The sequence below is a fragment of the Nelusetta ayraudi genome, unplaced genomic scaffold, assembly GCF_046127955.1.
Source record: "Nelusetta ayraudi isolate G7.1 ecotype Tasmania unplaced genomic scaffold, CSIRO-AGI_Nayr_v1 ptg000135l, whole genome shotgun sequence".
Classification (NCBI taxonomy): Eukaryota; Metazoa; Chordata; class Actinopteri; order Tetraodontiformes; family Monacanthidae; genus Nelusetta; species Nelusetta ayraudi.
In genome coordinates, this window is record NW_027466185.1 from 21,675,111 (window position 1) to 21,695,973 (window position 20,863).

Sequence of the window (20,863 nt, forward strand, 5' to 3'; positions counted from 1 at the left end):
AACAGCTATTAAAAGCAGTTTCGCTGATTTGAATTTAGGAAGTCTAATCGGACTTCTCTCCTTGTCGCAGTTTACATGCGGCCGAGAAAATGAGATTATTGTGATTTTACTGTCGAAGCCCACATCTACCGCGGCGCATACACTCCTCTAAGTGAGCACTACATGCTAATGACATTTTTTTTTTTTTTTTTTTAAACAGGAAATTCAATATACGCTGCTGTCGACCTCTGTGAGTCAATAGAGAAAGAAAAGAAGAGGAGAAAAGGAACGCAGCTCGGGGTGAGTGGTAGGACATGGCAGTGGTTCGAGAGCTGGATTTTTTTGTTCACGTTGACATCAGCAGTCAGGGGGGGGCGTCCGTGTCGGAGAAGTCGGCTTTCTGCTTTTCTCGGTTTTTGGGTCATTGTTAGTCAAGGTGACGCAGGGGGGGGAGCGGAGCGCGGCGACACGCACGAGCGCTGTTAAGACTTTGGGATAGAAAAGAAAGCGAGGCAGACGGAGAAAGAGAGGACAGGGAAGATAAGAAGAAGACATCCCTCCCCCGTCTCTCCTCCGCTGCTGTTGCTCCTCAGCTTGCTGTCTGTTTGTTTTTTATTTTTATTTCTAACATGTCCTCTCTATTTTAACGGGGGTCAAAAACCGAAAGTAAACGTGGTTGTATTATGACACGGGTTGACGGGACCGACGGCGGGAGTGGTGGATGGATGGAGAGGAGGAGTAGATAGGGGGAGACGGGGAGGGAAAGAGTGAGTTGAGGGAAAGAGGGGGTGAGAAGTGACTGATTCGTTGACAATTAATAGTAAGTCTCTTTTTCCACCCAGCCTGCGGAGAGAGGAAAAGACGAGAGAAAAAAAGAAGGAAAGGGGGAAGAAGACACAGGGTTCAGTCAAGTGACGTTGGAAGCACCTTAGGTTTTACCGTGGAGCTAAGAATACAAATCGACAAGCTATTGGCTACTTGACCGATGACGATATCTTCAAAGTGAAGAGGTTCATTTTAGTTGTGTATTTTCTCTACTGGTGTAAATAAATGTGCTTGTGGATAGAGATGCATGCACTGGACTGCTGCAGCGCAGTGCAGAGACAGTCTCAGAGGGAGAAATGTATGAAGCTCACAGTGTCATTTATTTAGAAAGGCTCTCGAGTGTCAAAAGTAAATGAGAGGAGAAGCACGCTGGCGATTGTTCTGATTGTTCTGAGTCATGATCAAGTTTTAATTGTGCTGATTCACACTGTTTGTTTCTTTATTTTGTTTTTATCTCTAGCACTTTGAGATTTTATAATGAAAAGTGCTTTATAAATAAAAAGTATTATTAATTATTGTCATTATTGGTACGGGCAGCAGGTCAAAATAAAACCTGATGCTTCCCTACAAATGAAACAGAATGTGTGTGTGTGTGTGTGTGTGTGTGTGTGCGTGCGTGCGTGTGCTGTCCTACCTCCAGGGTTTCGGCGAAGGATGAGTTTTCGGATCTCATCGTAAACAAAGATGAGGAAACTGTACGGGAATGCGCAGAACCACCAGCTCGGCCTGGGTCACAGAAAATGGAAATCATTTAATGAGCAGCGCAAACAGTGCAATCGTTACTGGAGTGACGGAGGAAAGGATACAAAGACTTGATGCTACTTACTTGAGCGGGTACATGCGCAGCGCCACGTCCATGCCCGGGCAGTAGGACAGGAAAGCAGCCAGAGCCGTCTCCTCAAACAGGCCGAAGATCAAGATCTTGTTCCTGGGACAAAATAAATGACGGTCAGTAAAAAGATGAACATAGAGACAATACGGCTCGGTTGCCCAAAAGCTAATTTCCCCGCAGTCTCAAGATTCTTATGCGGGGCTGAAGATAAGGGAATATGTATTGCCTGGAGAAAATAGTGCCCTCTAGTGGCAGCTCTAGAGCACTGCACCAAAAGCAGCCAGAACGATCAACGCTCACACCTTTTTGGAACTTTTACACATTCTGCACGAAGGGTTAATCGCGGAGGAGATTTTTTTTCTACAATTTATTTCAACAAGAGAGAGTCGCCATTCCCTCACCAAAGCTTTGACTGATCTGATTGGTGGCATTCACTCACTTCATGCCCTGCTGGAACACAGAGTTGCGTCTGGTTTTGCAGATGATGACGTCGGCCCACTGCACCACCACGATACTGACGAAGAATGCCGTGTGGCAGGTGAACTCCACGATCTTACGCTGCTCGTAGGTCTGAACGGGGGCAGGGAGGGGACGGGGGGGGCGGAGAGGAAGGAGAAACAGAAACAGAACGCATGGCTTCACACAAAGCGTTGTAACTGGAACAACCAGAAGTGATTACACTGACAACGTTAACCGGACATTTCTCCGGTTTTAAAAGGTTCTGTTTTGGTTGTCATAAAAAAAAAAAAATCAGAGCAACCAAGTTAGGCAAACAAATGAGTGATGCTTGAATTGAAAGTGGAACGTGAAGGGGAGTCAGGTTCCTCGTACCCATTGTTGCCCGTAGCTGTCCTCCAGGTCGTTGGTGGAGCGGTCGTCCCAGTTGAGCCGGATGCCGACGAGCACAGATGGCAGGAATCCATTTTCAGCCATGATGACGAAATAGGCGAAGAAGCCACCGAGAGCTTGGATCATACCTGCAGACAAAGACCGGCGATCAGCCTCTGGCCTTTTTCAGCTCTTGTGAAAGCAGATTTGACAATAGGAACCACTGGCTTATTAGATTAGCTTGCAAACAGACTTTGATTGGCTCTTTGTGCTGTTCATCATCTGAGAGTTGTATTGTAGTGATTGTTGTGAGTAAAAAGCATTTCCTTAGTGATAGCTCTTAGTGCAGGAGTGGGCAAATGTTTGGACTGGTCGGGCCACTAAAATTCGACAGAGGGGCCGGACCACCAGCTGATGGCTGGAGTGTTCTGGTGACCCACCTCATAGGAGAAAAACCTTTATCATGGGATATGTAACATGTAAAACATGTGCTTTAATTTTTATTGAAAATGAACAAAAGTATAACAACAAAATATCCGTCTTTGAAGCCCCACGGAATTTAGCTCTTTATTGAAACAACTCTTAAAAAACTGAAAAAAAAAAAAATCGGTGATAAACAGAGATTTTATGACTCACTTTACTATTAATATTATTTCTTCAAGTTCGGCGGGCCGGGTTAAAAAGCTTAACAGGCTGCAGTCCATTTTGCCCATGTCTGTCTTACTGCAAAGGTCCGACATGCAAACGCGGCACCTACCAATTTGTCCATAGGCGATGCTGATGAGTCTCTCATTGACCAGTTTGTCCCTCAGCGGGTTCCTGGGCTGGCGCTTCATGATGTCGCTCTCTGCTGCTTCATAAGCGAGAGAGATCGCTGGCACCTGATGAACACAGAGACGGAATCGGTGTGACTCTGCTGCCTTGATGGACGACGAGCTCCAGAAACATCTCGCTGATGACTAGTTCACCATGTCGGTGCCCAGATCGATGCAGAGGATGGTGATGGTGCCCAGCGGCAGCGGGATGTTGACCAGGATGAAGAACAGGAAGGGGGTGATCTCCGGAATGTTGCTGGTCAGTGTGTACGCGATGGACTTCTTCAGGTTGTCAAAGATGAGACGACCTGCAGGGACGAAGGCGGTGGACTGATTATAAAGAGCAGGTGAAAGTAGAAGCATCAGACAGTTCCAAAATGTCTCAGTAATATCGCTCTTAAAATACTATAGAAACTCCAGATGTGATAGTTGTTCAAAAGGATCTACAATGTGGAGTCACAATAATGGATTGGATTTATACAGCACTTTTCTAGGCACTCAAAGCACTTTGCATTGAAGCCATTATTTATTCACACCACATTCACACTGGAGGTGGTGAGCTCCATGTGTAGCCACAGCGGCCCTACTGGGCCAGACTGGAGGAAGCGTGGCAGCCAATCTGAACCAAACAGCCCCCCCGACCACCACCAAACATCCACTGACATTCGTACGTACGAGGCAAAGTGGGTTAAGTGTCTTGCCCAAGGACACAACCACAGACTGGGATGGAGCAGGATTTGAACCACTGACCTTTCGGTCAATGGACAACCCGCTCTACCTCCTGCCCCCCAGTCATGTTTAACATGGAGAATTCATTTCCACATGTGAACACACATCCATTTCTCTCCTTCTCTCCTTACCTTCTTCCACTCCGGTGACAATGGAGGCAAAGTTGTCGTCCAGCAGGATCATGTCCGCAGCTTGTTTGGACACGTCTGAGCCCGAGATTCCCATGGCAACTCCGATGTCAGCCTTCTTTAAGGCGGGAGAGTCGTTCACGCCGTCACCCGTCACTGCCACGATGGCACCCTGGTGTAACATGACAAGTTCTTTTTTCAAAGACGCGTTCAGGATGCACAACCTGTGTGTGTGCACGTACGCCACCGTAGGCGTACCTGTCTCTGGCAGCCTTCAACGATGATGAGTTTCTGCTGCGGGGACGTCCTGGCGAACACAATCTCGGTGTGGTTCCTTAAAATGTCGTCCATCTGGTCCTGACTGAGGTCTTTCAGATCCGTGCCGTGGATCACACAGGCCTTGGCGTCTCTGAAGATGGCAGACAGCCAATTGTTTCAGACTTCTGAATACATTGAAATTCCCTCTAGAGGAACTACAAACCAAGAGTTGAAATATTGCAGAATCCCTGTACTGTAACAAAGTCGGACTATTGTATTTGATCTGATTTCAGTGTTGTTTCTGACCTTGGGTTGACCTGACTGACGGGGATGTTGAGTCGAGCAGCGATGTCTTCCACCGTCTCGTTACCCTCGGAGATGATGCCAACACCCTTGGCGATGGCCTTGGCTGTGATCGGGTGGTCACCCGTCACCATGATCACCTGGACGAAGATGATGAAGCGGTCAAGGAGGAAGAAAAACTGAACATTACAAAATAAAATAAGATATAAATGGGGAGGAAATCACCAAAATCTTAAATTTAACTAAGTCTGAAAAACGCTGAACCACTGCAGTTTATGTTCATGTTATGTTCAGTTTATGTTAAGTTCCAATGATAAATAAGTCAGTCAAAGAACCTCTTAAATTTCCAGCTGGCAGCATACGCATCAAAAGTTTTAGATTCTTTACATTTCAATGTCTTCTTAGTTTTTAAGGCAAAGGTAATGCTCCTTAAACGCCTCAATCAGGTGAACTCCAACCAGAATAAAACAATAAAATGCTGTTAACAGCTATTAATGACTGTTCTTCGGATTTAAATTGATGAAGAGATGAGAGAAGAAAGGTAAAACAAGAAATCACAACATTCCGATGTTACAATCATTTTTTCAGAAGGTGAATTACTTCCCGCCTCGATCTTAAAATGAAGAGTGCGTTGCACTTTTAGCTCTTCGAATGGCAGCTTTGAACGGCGCCCACCTTGATGCCAGCGGAGCGACATTTGCCCACAGCGTCGGGCACGGCCGCACGGGGAGGGTCGATCATGGACATGAGACCCACGAAGCAGAGGTTGTCCGTCTGAAAGTTGACGTCATCTGTGTCAAAGGCGAAACCTTTGGGATATTTGTCCTCTGGCAGGAACAGGTGGCAGAAACCTGGAGCGACGAGGGACACAGAGGGTGAATAAATCACACTAGGATTTGCAAAACCACTTAAGATTTGTGCAATACGCAGCTTCCGTTGGGCTTACCCAGAACTCTCTCTCCCAGACCGCCCAGTTCCAGGTAGGCATTTTGAAAGGCCTCTTTCATCTCCTCATCCATTGGCTGCTCCTTGCCCTGCACCATGATGGTGGAGCAGCGGTCCAGGATCCTCTCTGGGGCTCCCTTCATCACCAGCAGGTAGCGGTTCTCGTTCTCGTCTTCGCTCTCGTGAATTGAGAGCTGTTGGGGGAAATATCTCAGCGTGAGGAACATTTTTTTTCTTTTTTTTTTTTGATCAGGAGCACGCATGACAGAGTCAGTGAGGAAGACAAACCTGGTATTTGTTGGTGGAGTTGAACGGGATCTCGGCCACCTTCTTGTTCTTGTCCCTCATGGCCTTGACGGAGCCGCAGGACAGCTCGATGCACTTGAGCAGGGCCGACTCTGAGGCGTCGCCGGCCACCTCGCGTTTGAGGATGGGCAGAGATTCCTGGCCGGCCTTGAACACGGCACGGTTGCAGAGAGCAGCGATGCGCGCCAAAGACACCCATGTGGTGGAGCTCTTGTCAAATGAGGTGCCTAGAAAGTGAACAGGTTCGAATTCAGATTAGATTAGATTACATTCAACTGTGTTGTCATTGCACCTGTCACAAGTACAGAGCAACGAAATGCAGTCAGCATCCAACCAGAAGCGCTTGAAGTGAATTAAATACAATGCACAATATTTACACATTATATATTTATATATGTGTATATATACACTACCAGTCAAAAGTTTGGACTCACCATTTTTTTTTTTCATGTTTCCAACTTTCTACACTGCAGATAGATACTGATGACATTAAATATATCAGCAAGATATATGTAATTACGCAGCAAAGAAAAACACGTTAAATAACACGAAATATGCATTTTATGAAAGGTGGCTATTTTGGAGAATTTCAAAATAAAAGGTGTTTGAATTTTATACTTTGATTGTTTCCTCCATAATTCCATGTGTGTTCATACATAGTTTTGATGCCTTGAGTGAGAAACTGCAATGTCAATAGTCATGGGAATGAAAGAAAAGACATTCAGTTCAGAGGGTGTGTCCAAACTTTTGACTGGTAGTGTACATATATATTCATAGTGCAAATTAATAAATTGTAAATAGAAAAATAAAATATATAACATAAAGTATAGTAGTAAATTTAGTAAAGGCAATCTCATCAAAACAGTTGAATTAAAAAAAAAAAAAAAAGGCTGAAGAGGCTCAACTGCTGCCGAAAACAAACTCTCACCGGACTGGTCTTCGGTGGTGTCAGCCTCGTGGATGGTGTTGTCAAACCACATGTGGGCCACGGTCATCCTGTTCTGGGTCAGGGTGCCCGTCTTGTCGGAGCAGATGGTGGAGGTGGAGCCCAGCGTTTCCACGGCCTCCAGGTTTTTCACCAGGCAGTTTTTGCGAGCCATTCGCTTGGCGGTCAGGGTGAGGCACACCTGAGAGGCAAAGACAAAGAAAACCGGGACGGAAGAGGAGAGGGATGGGAGAAAGGAGTTGTTGGCAACAGATACATCGTCAACGGGGAGGGAAGAAAAATACCAAACAATAATTCATATTGGATATGTTTGAAAAACAGCGCTGGGAAACATCACCAGGCGCTCCATCAACTTTAGACAGTGACCAAATGTTTTCCCAGGAGCGACCGGGCGAAGTTTACCCTGCCAACTTAAAAGCTATTATCTGGCAAAATGCACTAAAATTAAAACTGCTTCGAGAATACAAATGGTGCAAAGGGCAATAAAGAGAGAACACGAGGCATGAATGGATGAATGAATGAATGAATGAATGAATGAAGCAGTGAAGCAGACCAGCAGTGCATTGTGTTGTCATGCCAAATACGCCGGGCGCCAAACAGAACTAGCAAAGGCGGGGCCGAGCAGAGGAGGCCAAATTCAGTCTTTAGCTGAATATCATTACATTGGCTAGTCGTCGTCATTGCAGACGAAGCCACGACTGGCCTGGAAAAGAGAGAGAGACACGTGACATACGTCCACACGCATGGATGACGCTGCGAGAGAAGACACACAAACACGTATGAGATTCGCCTTGGGAGAGAAAAGAGAGAGACGGTGAGATACAAGAACGCGGACGAGGAGATACAAACACGCTCACAGCGATGCACACAAGACACACGAAGGCAACAGCACGCTGAGATACCACAAGAGGCTGCGACACGGTCACACAGGACAGGGACGTCATCAGCGGAAAAACACTGTACACACACTACACACACTACACGCACACACACACACACACACACACACACACACACACACACACACACACACACACACACACACACACAAACACACAATCAAGTACTGATGAAACGACAACAAGCTGCTCCAGGAATCTGACTGGTGGAGTTTAGAGTTAGGATTGTTCAGTACAATGGAATGTTGGGCATGAAGGAACATTTATGTATACAACACTTAATTGTTTTTAAGCTGCTGGCTAGAAAACCTCAGTGTACTCACACCATCGGCGACCAGGCACCCCCCCCCCCCCCCCCACCCAGAGTCCAAGATGGCGGCCCATTCATTTCAATGGAGTTTCTCACACGGCGTAGAAGCCCAAAAACTTTTTTGACTTCCGCATTAGTGGGCCCATGCCTCTGAAACTCCCATGATCTATTTGGCCAATCAGAACGATCCTGGAGAACGTCACTTACAGACACGTCAGGACGTAGCCAATCAGAACGAGCTGAGACACAGCAGCAGGTGCGATGGTGTGACGTCACGCTGGGAATAAACTCTTCCTGCTGATTTTCTGGCCTTTATCGTTTTTTTTTTGAATGACTAAAAAACCATAACTGAAAAATCTGCAATAGAAAAGATTTGATATGAATCGCATTTCAGGTCACAGTCTTTCTGTCAGCCGTTTTAAAGGTGTTTATTTTTGTATTGTGGTCTATAGGAAAAATGCTTTTTGGGCACATGGGATTTTTTTTGCTGCAGTACCTCGAGTGGCCACTGGGAAAAATTGGCACGCCGTTATATTGCCAGTCCGGTATCCAGTTCTTAGAATTCATCCATGTCGGTGACTGTGAGTTAATCACCCAGTGCTAAAAACACACACACACACACACACACACACTCAGACACAACATTCGCCTGCAGGCCGACTTACAGTGACGGTGGCCAGCAGTCCTTCCGGCACGTTGGCAACAATGATGCCGATGAGGAAGATGACTGCCTCCAGCCAGCTGTATCCCAGGATGATTGACAGGATGAAGAAGGTCACGCCCAGGAAGACGGCCACGCCCGTGATGATGTGGATGAAGTGCTCGATCTCCTTGGCGATGGGCGTCTGAGGAAGAAGAAGAAGAAGAAGAAGAAGAAGAAGAAGAAGAAGAAGAAGAAGATCACTTTTACGGTGCATAAATCTCAGATACGTGGCTTCTGTGACACACAACAGTCCCACTGCGCATGGCGCTGAAAGGTGTGGATGACAGCGGTACCTTGCCAGTCTCCAGGCCTGAGGTGAGGGTGGCGATGCGGCCCATCACTGTGCGGTCACCGGTGCACACCACGATGCCTCTGGCCGTTCCTGAGAGCAGAGTGGAGCGAGCGCTCAAGAAAATTATTCAGGAAAAACAGCAAGAGTGATGCAATGCAATGTATAGCCACGTGGGGGCGCCACATATTAATAATTCCTTTTTGCCGTTGCAAGAGTTCTGGACTAATGACACAAGTGATAGAAAAGAAAGTGCGAGAAGGTTAAAGGTTAAATGGGTCTGATGTCACCCGATGTTTTCAGCTGCATTTCTGACCTTTGACCACACGAGAGGCTGGCGGGGAAAAAAAAAAGTAAGCGTTGAGCAGAATAGCTTAGTCTCACCCTCAACGCAGTTGGTGGAGAAGAAGGTGATGTTGCGGGTCTCCAGGGGGTTGTCATGGGTGCAGTCAGGTGACCTCGTCTGGGGCTCTGATTCACCGGTGAGGGAAGAGTTGTCCACCTGCACGGAGCACAGGGGAAACGTTCGGAACAGTTACTCACTGGCGAGCCACCTACTTCAACAGGTACAGGGTCAAACACTGTCTGAGCTACTTTTAACAATGACCTATTAAAAGTTTGACATGGCGCTCGACAAAGTTTAATTTGCTGCGCAGTGCTCTGGTTGTGTCACATTTCACCGAGGCCGCTACTGATCACTGCGACCATGAGAAAACCTTGGACACAGCGGAGTGCGGTTTCTGCTCTATTTAATTGGTGCAATGCGTTTGCGGCGACAACCTTGCAGCCATGAGAGGAGATGACGCGGAGGTCGGCAGGAATCCTGTCTCCTCCCTTCACCTCCACCAGGTCTCCTGCCACCACCTGCTCAGCGTTGATTTGCATCTTCTCTCCTTCACGGATCACCAGGGCTTGCTGGCGGACGGAGAGAAAGAATGTGAGCGTGAGAAACACGGAGGCGACAACATCCCTGGTAATTGCAGTGAGGGTAGAGATAGCGGTCATAATCAGGTATCATAAATTAACATTGAATTATACAATTGGACTCAATACTGAAATAAAGACGAGGAAATCACACTTTGCAGAGTTTGTTTTCCTGCAGTCTGGCAACTTTTTTTTCTAGGAACAATGTTATTTTTCATCTCAAACTGTTGCCGACCTTTGCCTTCTGTTGTATTTTCTCCTCTGCTGACACTTCCCAATAGCAAAAAAAGTAAATTCAAAATTAACTTTAGTCTAAAAATCCGTATGTTTCAGTTCTAATAAAGTAAATAAAAAAAAAAACGCACTCTGGAGAACACACACACACACAAAAAAATAAGCCAACAAATGACAGTTTCCAGCACCTGAGGGACCATGTTCTTGAAGGACTCCATGATCTTGGAGCTCTTTGCTTCCTGAAAGTAGGAGAAGCAGCCGGTGATGATGACGACGGCTGACAGCACAATGCCCAGATACAGCTGCAGGGAGAGAGACGGGAATGAGAAAAGATTTAGGGAGGAAGTTAGTTTCAGAACTGGAGGTGTCTGTTCGTCGGTTCAGTCTCAGAAATACTACAAACAGTCTCCAGTCTCTTGTTTAAATATTTGAAACTTGCAGGTGACGGGAGCACATGGTCCAGTTTGGACTTCCTTTGAGCGGTGAGGTTGTTTTTTGGAGGTCTGATGTAAATGTCATTTTATTTCTTGGTCACTAACACTGACCAAGGTGCTTCTGTTGCACCCGTTGCCTCACCCCAGCTCCTCCCCCGCGGCTCGACTCCAGCGTTTTGTCCACTCACACTGTTTGTGTCATCTGCCATTTGTCTCTGTTCAGCTCTGCGCCGTGCTCTGACCCGCCATCAAACGCTGCTGACCCGTGAAGCCCCCCCCCCCATCCTCTTCTGACTCTGCCAGTAGTCAAGCGCTCCCAGTTAGCAGGCCTCAAAGTGGATGTTAACAGGAAGGCCTCTGTCGAATTAGCGACGAGTCCGCCGGCGTGTGTCGCACAACACAAACCGCTGACACACGCTTCATCGCTGACAGCCGCGCGCCTGAGGAGCAGTGACTCAGCTGTGCTGGCCACTGATCCCTCGCGCTGAGCTACAACCAGCCCGGCGGTTTGGGATGGGACACTAGTGTTGTAGTCATACTCGAGATTGGTCTTGGTCTCCAGGGTCTCATCTCAGAGGTATTTTTACTCGGTCTCGGACTGGACGGTCTCTGGATTTTGGATCAAGACTCGGTCGAGACTCATCCTTCACTCACATTGTCCCCGGCGGGCTCGTCCTCTGTGGCGGCCTGGATGGCGTAGGCCAGGAAGCAGAGGATGGCGCCGATCCACAGGAGGATGGAGAAGCCGCCGAAGAGCTGGCGGCAGAACTTGACCCACTCCGGAGTGGTGGGGGGCGGAGTGAGGGCGTTGGGGCCGTCCCGGGCCAGGTACTCCGCCGCCTTGGCGTTGGTCAGACCCTGCGGGAGAGAGAAAGAGTGGAGGGCTGGAAGGTGAGTGATGAGTGCAATAAATAATACGAAAACCTGATGGTAAGTGAGTGACTTACTTGGACAATGTCGGTGCTGTATTTCCGGCAAACCTCCTCCACAGACATTTTATGTTCCGTCTGTAGGGGAAAAAATGATCAGAAAACAAATGCAGGAGGTTTATCGATTTCTTTCATGGCTTCAAATGTTGCAACAAAATGGTCAAAAACATACAAAAAGGCTAAAAATTTGAGAATTTATTTTGAAATTGAAATCGAAAATAGAGTTTTCAGAGAAAAAAAAAAAATCTGAATTTTAATGTATGCTGATGAAAAATCCAAGAGTCCAGTTCCTCTCTCCCGACAGAGAGGTTAGGGTTGGCTTGGCATGACAACTTCAAAGCCCAGCGTATCACTACGGAGCAGCAGCTACTATAATTACACCAGGTCTCTGATTGGATCACAAACGCACAGCTCTTTGCTGGAGTGGGGCTTTGACATTTGGTGTCAGTGACTCACGATCAGAATTTGGCTTCTTCCACTGGATGATAAGCTTCAATGAAAGACATGAGCAACAACATTAAAATCAAAGCTAAAAAAAAGAAACCCCAGCGTACTCACAATGGGAACTTCCTTCTTGAGGTCGTCTAGGTCCTTCCCACCCTTCTTCTTGGGTGACTCCTTCTCATCCTTGTCCTGCGTGGTGGCCACACGGTAGCTATCTGACCGTCCGTACTGGGAAAAAAAGTACAAATAATAAAACAATAAATGAGTTCCGTTGAGCGCCGTCAAAATGGATCCATTTCATCCATTTTTTCAGAGACATTTCAAGAAAGAACTAAATACTGTGGGGCTTCACAGACAGGGATTTTGTTGTCATGCTTTTGTTCTTTTTCAATTGACATTAAAGCACGTTTTCTACATATCCCATGATGTATTCATAGTCACCAAAGTCACCAAAACACTGCATCCATCTACTGCTGCTCCGGCCCCTCTGTCTAGTTTTAGAACCCATTGGGGCCCACCAGTCAAAAAGTTTGCCCATGCCTGATTTAGAAGCATTTTAGACTCAGTCTGAATAGCAAGACTGGAATCTTTTCTTTTGAGTCAAACACGAAATAGAACAAAAAAAAAAAGTCCAAAGAAAATAATAACACAGACAACAAATAAATCTAACCTGTAAAGATACGCCACGGCTGTTGATGTGTTCCCCCCCCGCCCCCCCCCAACCTTTGTCTAATACATACATCACTTTAAAGACCCTACAGGACAGCAGGGAAGCAGCAACATTAATATAAATATTGCTTTTCATACTGTCAGAGTAAATGGGTGTCTACACATATGACAAATGACTTGAAATATCATTTGAAAGTATCCTTTCCTGCTTATGTTTATTCTTTGAGGTGCTGTTAAGATGAAGGAAACGTATTTTGCCCCAGAAGTGCTTGCAATGTCTGTCATGCATTTCCGTCCAGTTGTGTCAGTGCGCAAGCCTTTTGTCAGGTTTTATGTTTTTTTTCATGAACCGTCATATTACCCAGCATGCACCATTCAGGACAAACATCTTGAGGCGTTCAAGTCCAGCACTTCAAAATGTTAGACAACCGCACGGCCCTTTGATTTTCGAATGAAAGGCAGGCTCTTCAGTCGAAATGGCAGCAAGTGAATAAGAATCTTGACACTTGCAACAGATATACGTAAAGTGAGCAGATTCACTCTGACTGTAAAATAATGACGCTAAAAATACTTTGCATCTAAATATAAACTGCTAAAGTGTGTCTGTCTTAAATGTACTGTGTTAACATGAATGAGTTTCAACTTGGTATTTGCTCACCTGACACGTCTACTTATACAAAAGTGAGGTGACAAATTAAGATTCATAATCCCTGTGATCTTTTGCACTATGAGGGGGGAGGGGGGGATAGCTGGCACATTTTGGCAACGATCCCACGTGGCTGAGTCTCAGCTCAGAGGCTTTGAAATGACTTGAAGGAAAGATTTGGAGTGAAGTCTCCATCTTCACAAACGTGCATGATCATTTCCTGCTGGAATGCATAATTCTGTTGTGTGTGTGTGTGTGTGTGTGTGTGTGAGTGAGCGTATGTGCATGCCCCCATCTGTCAGGGGGTGAAGTGTTACTTGGGCAGTTGTATCCAGCCGGCTGTCAGATTATGCCTGTTTACTACAGCGACAGATTAACCCAGTGAACAAAAGTAATCCCTGGTCGATTGCCATCGCTCCCTCTCTCTCTTTATGTCTGTGCCATCTTTTCACTCCTACGGGCTCATTAGTCCTCAGTCATTCACTGGTGTGCAACAGGGCAACAGAGGGGGATATGGGATATTGATCCGGTCAGGGCAATATTTATCCCCATATGGTATACGACAAAAACACAAAGTCCATCTTTGGCAATATATCACGCGACTGAATAATGTAAAACTGAATTATGAATCATGCAAGACATGGAGACTTTTATGCATATAGACTATATCACATCCAGCTGTGGTCTCTTCCCTTGGCTTGTATGCACATTGCATAGGTATTAGGCAGGCATCTCAGACACAATGTCATCTAAATCTCTGCTGGAGGTCTTTTCATGGTCGACCTTATTTTTTTATTTATTTATTACTGCATTCAAAATGAATTTGTTTGACATTTGGATCAAATAAAAAATTAAATACACAAAACACTGCACTGTCTTTCATTATTGGGCAAATTACACTAAAGACATTTTCTGAATAAATTGCCACAGTTGCTTGAGTACATACAGCCTGCTCACTGTTTACTTAAGGATTGTAAAAGCCCGGGAGGCTTCTTCAGCATCCAGGTGTTCAGTGCCGAGCAGCATATTTGCAGTCGGGTCTTTCTGCTGGTGTTTTGTATCTGAAGAAGGCTGCATAAGCAGGTTTTGATCTTGAAATCGCCTCTCAAACAGGAATGAATGACAGTGGGGAAAGGAGGGCTTTTAAACTGAGATAGAATAATAAAGCTTCAAAGAGAAAATCAAGAACTAGATTGTATCATCGCATCAACGAGCACTCTGGCATTTAAACAACATTTTCATCAGAAGCCTATCATTTAGCTGTCATGGAAAATAATGGCATAATTATGAAGATTAGTATCTAGCATCAAGATTTTTTTCCATTCATTTACATAATTTAAATTTGGTTTTAATGATAATCATAATTTAAAGGGAAACACACACTTTTGTGACCATAAGGCTGCAATTTTGTAGCAGGTTTTGTTGGTTACAAACAGGGTAAGTGTAGTAACACAGTGGGTGTGACCAGTGGATCGTGACCAGACATAAAAAATAGATTATCATACAGTGCATCAGCCGACCTAGAAACACACACACACACCCACACCCACACACACACACACACACACACAGACTGATGCACATGAGCGAAGGATCCATCCCCCAGACACCCCTCCCACTTTGTTTACATTCTCCTCCCTCTGGGTCGCCCATCTGTTTCTCTCTCCTCTACAGCACTCATCTACTCTGCTGTGTGTGCGTGCGCGTGTGTGTGTGTGTGTGTGTGTGTGTGTGTGTGTGCATGTGAACTCCCATTGCAACAGGCCTCAAAAAATGCCTGTTGAATCCCAACTTGCATCAATTTCAAATGGATTCTGTCAGTTTTCATGCTCGTCAGAGGTACACGTGGAATGTGTAATATATGTGTAATGAATGTCTAATATAGTAATATATGTAGATATAGATAGATATGTAGATATGCAGATTCAGATTGACATCTATTTTCAGGGGGTTAAAAAATAGGAAACACTTCCTTTGTAGATAAAAGTCCCTGCAGGTGATGGGTCATGTGTGATATACTACTGAAACATCTGCAAACCCACCTGCCATATTATTTAGAATGTATTTTTAATGGCTAACCACAGTGCCTTCTGACCTGAAACAAAAACACTTTTGACAGTTCACTTAAGCACAGGCTGCAAAAAGACAGATTGTTTAGCGGTTGAGGCGGCGGCAAAGGCTGAGGGTTGCGTACCGGTATTTTCATTAAAAACAATGACTGTCACACCACCAACAGGAAGTGATGTCAACGTGGCTTTAAATGTGCACAAAAGGGAACGGGAATACACAATCAATAGCATTGACTGTCCATTTTCAGCTATTTACGAGAGTACAGATCCACACTATCTGACACACACACACACACACACACACACACACACACACACACACACACACACACACGCACAAAGAGTTAGTGCTAATGAAATATTGATTTCTGGATGACTAGAACGATTATGTAACAGAGATGCATGACTATATGTGGATGTACTCACTCGAAGTGCTTATAAATTGATGAGGAGTACTTTCCCTCAGTAGTTTTCCATTGAAAAAATAAATGGCAAAAACTATTTGATCTTCATGCAAAAGTTTGGACAAACCTCATAAATTTTTTTTATCTTTACAACTTTCTACACTGCAGGGATAGATAGTGAAGACATCAAACATATGAACAAGATAAATGTAATTATGCAGCATAGAAAGTGTTTCATAACTCTAAATATGCTTTTTATGAAAGGTGGCTATTTTGCAGAATTCAAACACAAAACGTGTTTGAGTTATTTTACTCTTTTATTGTTTCCCACATAATTCCGTGTGTGCCCATATGTGGTTTTGATGGCTTGAGTGAGAAACTGCAACGGTCAACAGTCATGAGAATTGAATGTGTGTTCCTCCATCCTTGCAGGTGTTCTTGCTACTCAAGGTGACTCACACGCATCCTTTCCCATCCCTTCCTGCCTCTCTTCCACCTGTTACCTCGCCAGCAGTGGAACAATTGATCCGTCACATCAAGTGGTCCCGGTTGCCTAGTCAACATAATCCTGCTCAGGCCTCGTCCCTCTTCACCATCATCCACTTTGCTCCAATATCCATTCAAACGGCACAGCTTTTACGCGCGGTCTATATGCCGTGGAAATGCACACACACACACACACACACGCAACTCGGCTTCTTCCTGAGTGAGGCTTGTGCACGACTCCCCCCCCCCCTCAGGCAGTCTGTAGTGGACGTAACAAACCATGACAGGCCGGCACCATTTCCACAACTCACATGGAGTACTTTTACATCCCTATCAAAAGATGTGGAGCAAAGGATGAACCTCTGACAGAGTTTGACACAATAGCTGCGTTTTCCATTGCAGTTTTTTTTCCCAAGATAAAAGAGACAGCTCTAAAATTTACAGTAGGTCAGGCACAACTGCGATGTGCAGGTGCTTCCATTGAATGGTGCCAAGCGCATGAGCCGTAATTCTCGTTAAATCTCGTCCCATGAGATTTAACGAGAATCCCGTTTGGGTTTGTTTGTTTGCCGTCAAGAATGGTTGTTATATTTTTCTCTTTGATGACTTGTAAAAAAATATTCTGTCTCCTCTCCGCGTTCCAAACATAACGCGCCGTTTTTACTTGACGTGAACTGGTCAGGTGACCCCGTACGTCACGTCCGATGACGCATAAATGCGAAATAAGCGTTTCCGCGACACTTTGGCGATATAGCTCTATATGGATGCGTCTGAAAAAGCACCTCATGAGAGCATCAAAATCTTTTAGTGATATTTGAGAGTGTAGGTGTTTCCATTATTCGTTTTTTTTTTTTATTGCGATATTTTGGTTTTGCGCAATTCTAGGGGTTATGGAGACGCAGCTGACGAGAGACAATGTGATCTTCACAGCGCAGCTATGCTCCACAGCCTGATGACCATCATTGAAAAGTTAAAATATAACTTGCTAGAAGGTTTTGGGCAAACATTTACTGAGTGTTGCGCCTCGGTGCTGAGTTTAGACACCGGATAAAGCCGCACTTTCACTTGCAGGGGATGAAAGGTGATTATTTTTTCAGGAGGGATGACATCATTGAGACTAAATTTAGGGTCCGGGGACAGGGTGTCCTTCGTGACCTGACAAATGAGAGAGTTTCTGTGAGGACGCTGGGTGAAATGAGCTGGCGGAGGTGTTCGATAGTCCTGCCCCTGTGCGGTTCTGGTTCCTTTGGGCCACCGGCTGGAGACATTTTTAAGGGAACGGAGGGGGGGGGGGGGTTTGACCAAGACTGAGGAACCATTTTGACGCACTTGTCTGTGCCCATTTCATACCTCGACTTGAGCTGCCTTTGCATCCTTGCACAGCTTGACAGAGTGAAACGCGACGCAGCACTGCATTATGTAATCTCCAAATAAAAGCGCATGAGAGGAGAGTGAAATTAAATTGGGAGAGGGGGCGGGGGGGTGTGTAAAAAAAAAAAAAAAAAAAAAGAAGTCAATTTTCAGTCCCCATCCTTTGTTGCTCTGGGGTTTGCTCCTCTCACTCTGGTATTCAGAGGCAAATTTCAAATGAATCCATTTCAAGCAATCACAATTTGATGGCGAAAAACTGCAAAACACCCACCCAGTTTTACAACATTTTGCGGTCTTGATTTGGTGACACACCTGGAGAGGACATCTTCTCTCACAGCCATTGTGCATTTGCTCGCACTGTTGCATTTCCGTGAATAAAAGGCACACGCTCTCATCCTCGAGGAGGTCTGTGTCATCATGCAGCCTGACTAATCGTTCCATTTGTCGGCTGTGAATTCCCTCGATTGCCCACGGTGTGTCCGCCGCAACGTCGCCAGATGTTTCCTGGGTATAATCTCGTCTGATTTGTATTTATTTATTTATTTATTTTTCGGGCTGGGAAACTGCTCGCAAAGCAGCACGTTTTTTTTTTTTTCTTTTTTCTTTAGCGCCGCTTTGCGATGGGGGAATTTACAATATGTTTCTCTAGACGACTCAAAGAGCCTTTCGCCTCCATCGATACACATCAGTGATTTGTAATCCGCCGATGGGGGAATTCTCTCACTACTCCACCAGCAGGTGGGTGGTGCTGCTGCTGGTGGGTGGTGCTGCTGCTGGTGGAGCGGTGAAGCACCGGCTCGAACGGTGCCTGTCTGTGCGCCATCTGTTCATTGACATCACTCATATATCGCCCCCCCCCCCAAAAAAAAAAAAAAGAAAAAAAAAAGAAAATAAATAAATAAATGAAACCAGACGCTGAAGTGAAGCGTTTCAGTCCCCCCCCCCCCTTTTTTTTTCTATGGGAATGCCTTCAAACTGAGTGCGGCCGGCTTGTCAGGTGTAGTTTTACCGCCGTTTGACAGAGAAGCGCAACAAGGCGGTGTAAACAGGCGACCACAACCCGTTAACACCGGCTCGTCTTTCTCTGTCATTTCTCGGCATCACACCTGAACCTCCATCTTCACGTGAACTAAACCCCCCCACACACCTTTTCTCTCTCTATTCCCCCCCCCCCCCCCCCCCCCAAGCCATTTGTCTTTTTAGAACTGTTATTAGAACCAGACGGGTCGGCGATATCAGAGGAGAAGCGATACATATATACCAATATATATATATATCTGCGTAAAAGAATAGAAACTCTTACCCCCATTTTGGCGCAGTCAAATCCGGTCTCCTCGGATGATGAAACGCTGCCGAACCCGCGTATTAGTCTGTAGTGGTCGCTTTGAGTCGGCAACTGAAAATGGGTCCTCCGCTGGAAACAGAAAGAAAAATGTCGACCCTCAGTTGACAGCTTTCGCTCCAATGAAGAAATTTAGCTCACAGTACAGCCCCCCTCCCCACCCCCTCCCACGCCCCCCCGAAAATATGGATATTTGATTCACTCTGAAACACCGTAAAGAAATACATTCTACAACAAAAGCAAAGTTACGGGGATGCGGTTGAGTTGTCAAGTCAGGAACCTCAAGGGCTTATTTTTCCGAAGACACGAAATGTGAAATTAATGTGCGGCTGTTGGTGAACGTTCACCAACCTTCTCCCTCTTGGGCGCAAGTAATGCCGGTGGAAAGGAGATCCGGCGAGCAGCCTTCTCCACACACACACAAGGATGCCGTCTCCCTCCGCGACGGTGCTCAGGCTGCCGCAGCACTCAGGATTCCCCGGGTATCTCCGCGAAAGAAAACAAACCCCAGACGCGAGTGAGGAAAAAGAAAAGTGTTTTTCTTCGCATTTTTTTCCCAACAGGAATACTGTGTTTTTCAGGATTTTAGAACCTAGAAAATCAGTCAAATATTGAGTCAAAAATATTGTTATTCCCATCTTATCTTGCTGGTGAAACTTTGTTCCCCCCCCCCCGCGCTATAACATATTCAACGTTGTAGTCTACGTGATACGTAGGTATACGCCGTACAAGGTCCTGAATTACCGTACAACCTCTAAAAATGTGCAAAGATAAGTATTAGTATGTTTTTTTTTTGGACACAACATCCACTTTCCCATTTAAAAATATCATTAAAATTATGTTTTATGTGCTGATATGTTTGAAAGTCAGCCATTGCTTTAGTGCCGCTTTAGAGAATGTATTTGTGATTGTACCACTTTTTTTTTTTTTTTTTTTTACACTTGATAGATGAAAGTTTATTTGCTGTTGTTGTTTAGAAGTCTGACGAACCAATAAGATAACTATTTAATGAGAATTGAAAGAAAATGGGAAGAATGGAAAAATGAGACACAAATGCCATTGCTCATATTGTACTATGTAAGGATGGCTCACAATGTGTTCAAGTTTGAACTGGAGATCTGTTTGTGTTGTGCAAAAAGTATAACCCAAAAGCAGTAACATGGAGAAAAAAACCTCAACACAGTTCATGACCATGATGTCATTGCTCTCGGACGCATCACCTGTCGAGCATAATTCGTTAATTATGCTGCTGTTTTTAGAGCCTCGGAGGCTGAGTGCACCAAGCTATGAATAATGCGCAGCTGCCTTGGACAAACACAGCAAGGCAAATCCACTCTGGCACCTATGATGACTGAGGTGATCAACGCTTAAAGGGACAGCACGTCACCGTCGAGCAGCGCTTGATGAAAATCAAATGAGACATAAAGTGTTGATAAAGTGTGTGACAATATCTGGTCCTTTTAAACACTTGTGTTTGTGTTGCAAATATTAGTCTGAGTGCCTGTGGGCTTGTGTGCAGGCCCGTCTAGATTGATGCCCGTTTCTGTGCCACAGCCTGGAGGCAGCCACCGATGGGCTCAATAGTCGTCCTATTATAATTGAAGTGTGGCCTGGTTTCTCCACTGTCATCTCTCCAACATACACCATCAATCAAAAAATGTTTTTAAAGACTAAAGTATAAAAATGTGTGTGTCATGGGTGATGCCCCTCAAAAAGGCATTTGTAGAGAGAACTGACACAAGGAAAGAGTAGAATTAAGACTAAAATAAGATGGACATTTTTTTTATTGATTTGCTTTGGGAAAAAAATACATAAC

The 20,863-nt window shown here is 45.3% G+C and overlaps 1 protein-coding gene across 1 annotated transcript; it reads right to left on the reverse strand.

The window, feature by feature from the left end:
* Window positions 1–233: 233 nt before the first annotated feature.
* Window positions 234–19,043, reverse strand: LOC142877422 (sodium/potassium-transporting ATPase subunit alpha-3). The gene is made up of 23 exons (XM_076012053.1): window positions 19,009–19,043; window positions 12,175–12,288; window positions 11,635–11,694; window positions 11,342–11,545; window positions 10,442–10,555; window positions 9,876–10,010; window positions 9,480–9,597; window positions 9,100–9,188; window positions 8,769–8,948; window positions 6,877–7,075; window positions 5,931–6,175; window positions 5,644–5,836; window positions 5,373–5,548; window positions 4,701–4,837; window positions 4,395–4,545; window positions 4,140–4,308; window positions 3,433–3,587; window positions 3,222–3,345; window positions 2,468–2,613; window positions 2,076–2,206; window positions 1,631–1,732; window positions 1,439–1,530; window positions 234–822 (listed from the first exon to the last, which is right to left on the reverse strand). Exons 1-23 carry the CDS (start codon window positions 19,012–19,014, stop codon window positions 794–796), a joined length of 3,069 nt encoding a protein of 1,022 aa, XP_075868168.1. The 5' UTR covers window positions 19,015–19,043; the 3' UTR covers window positions 234–793.
* Between the last annotated feature and the right edge of the window lie 1,820 nt (window positions 19,044–20,863).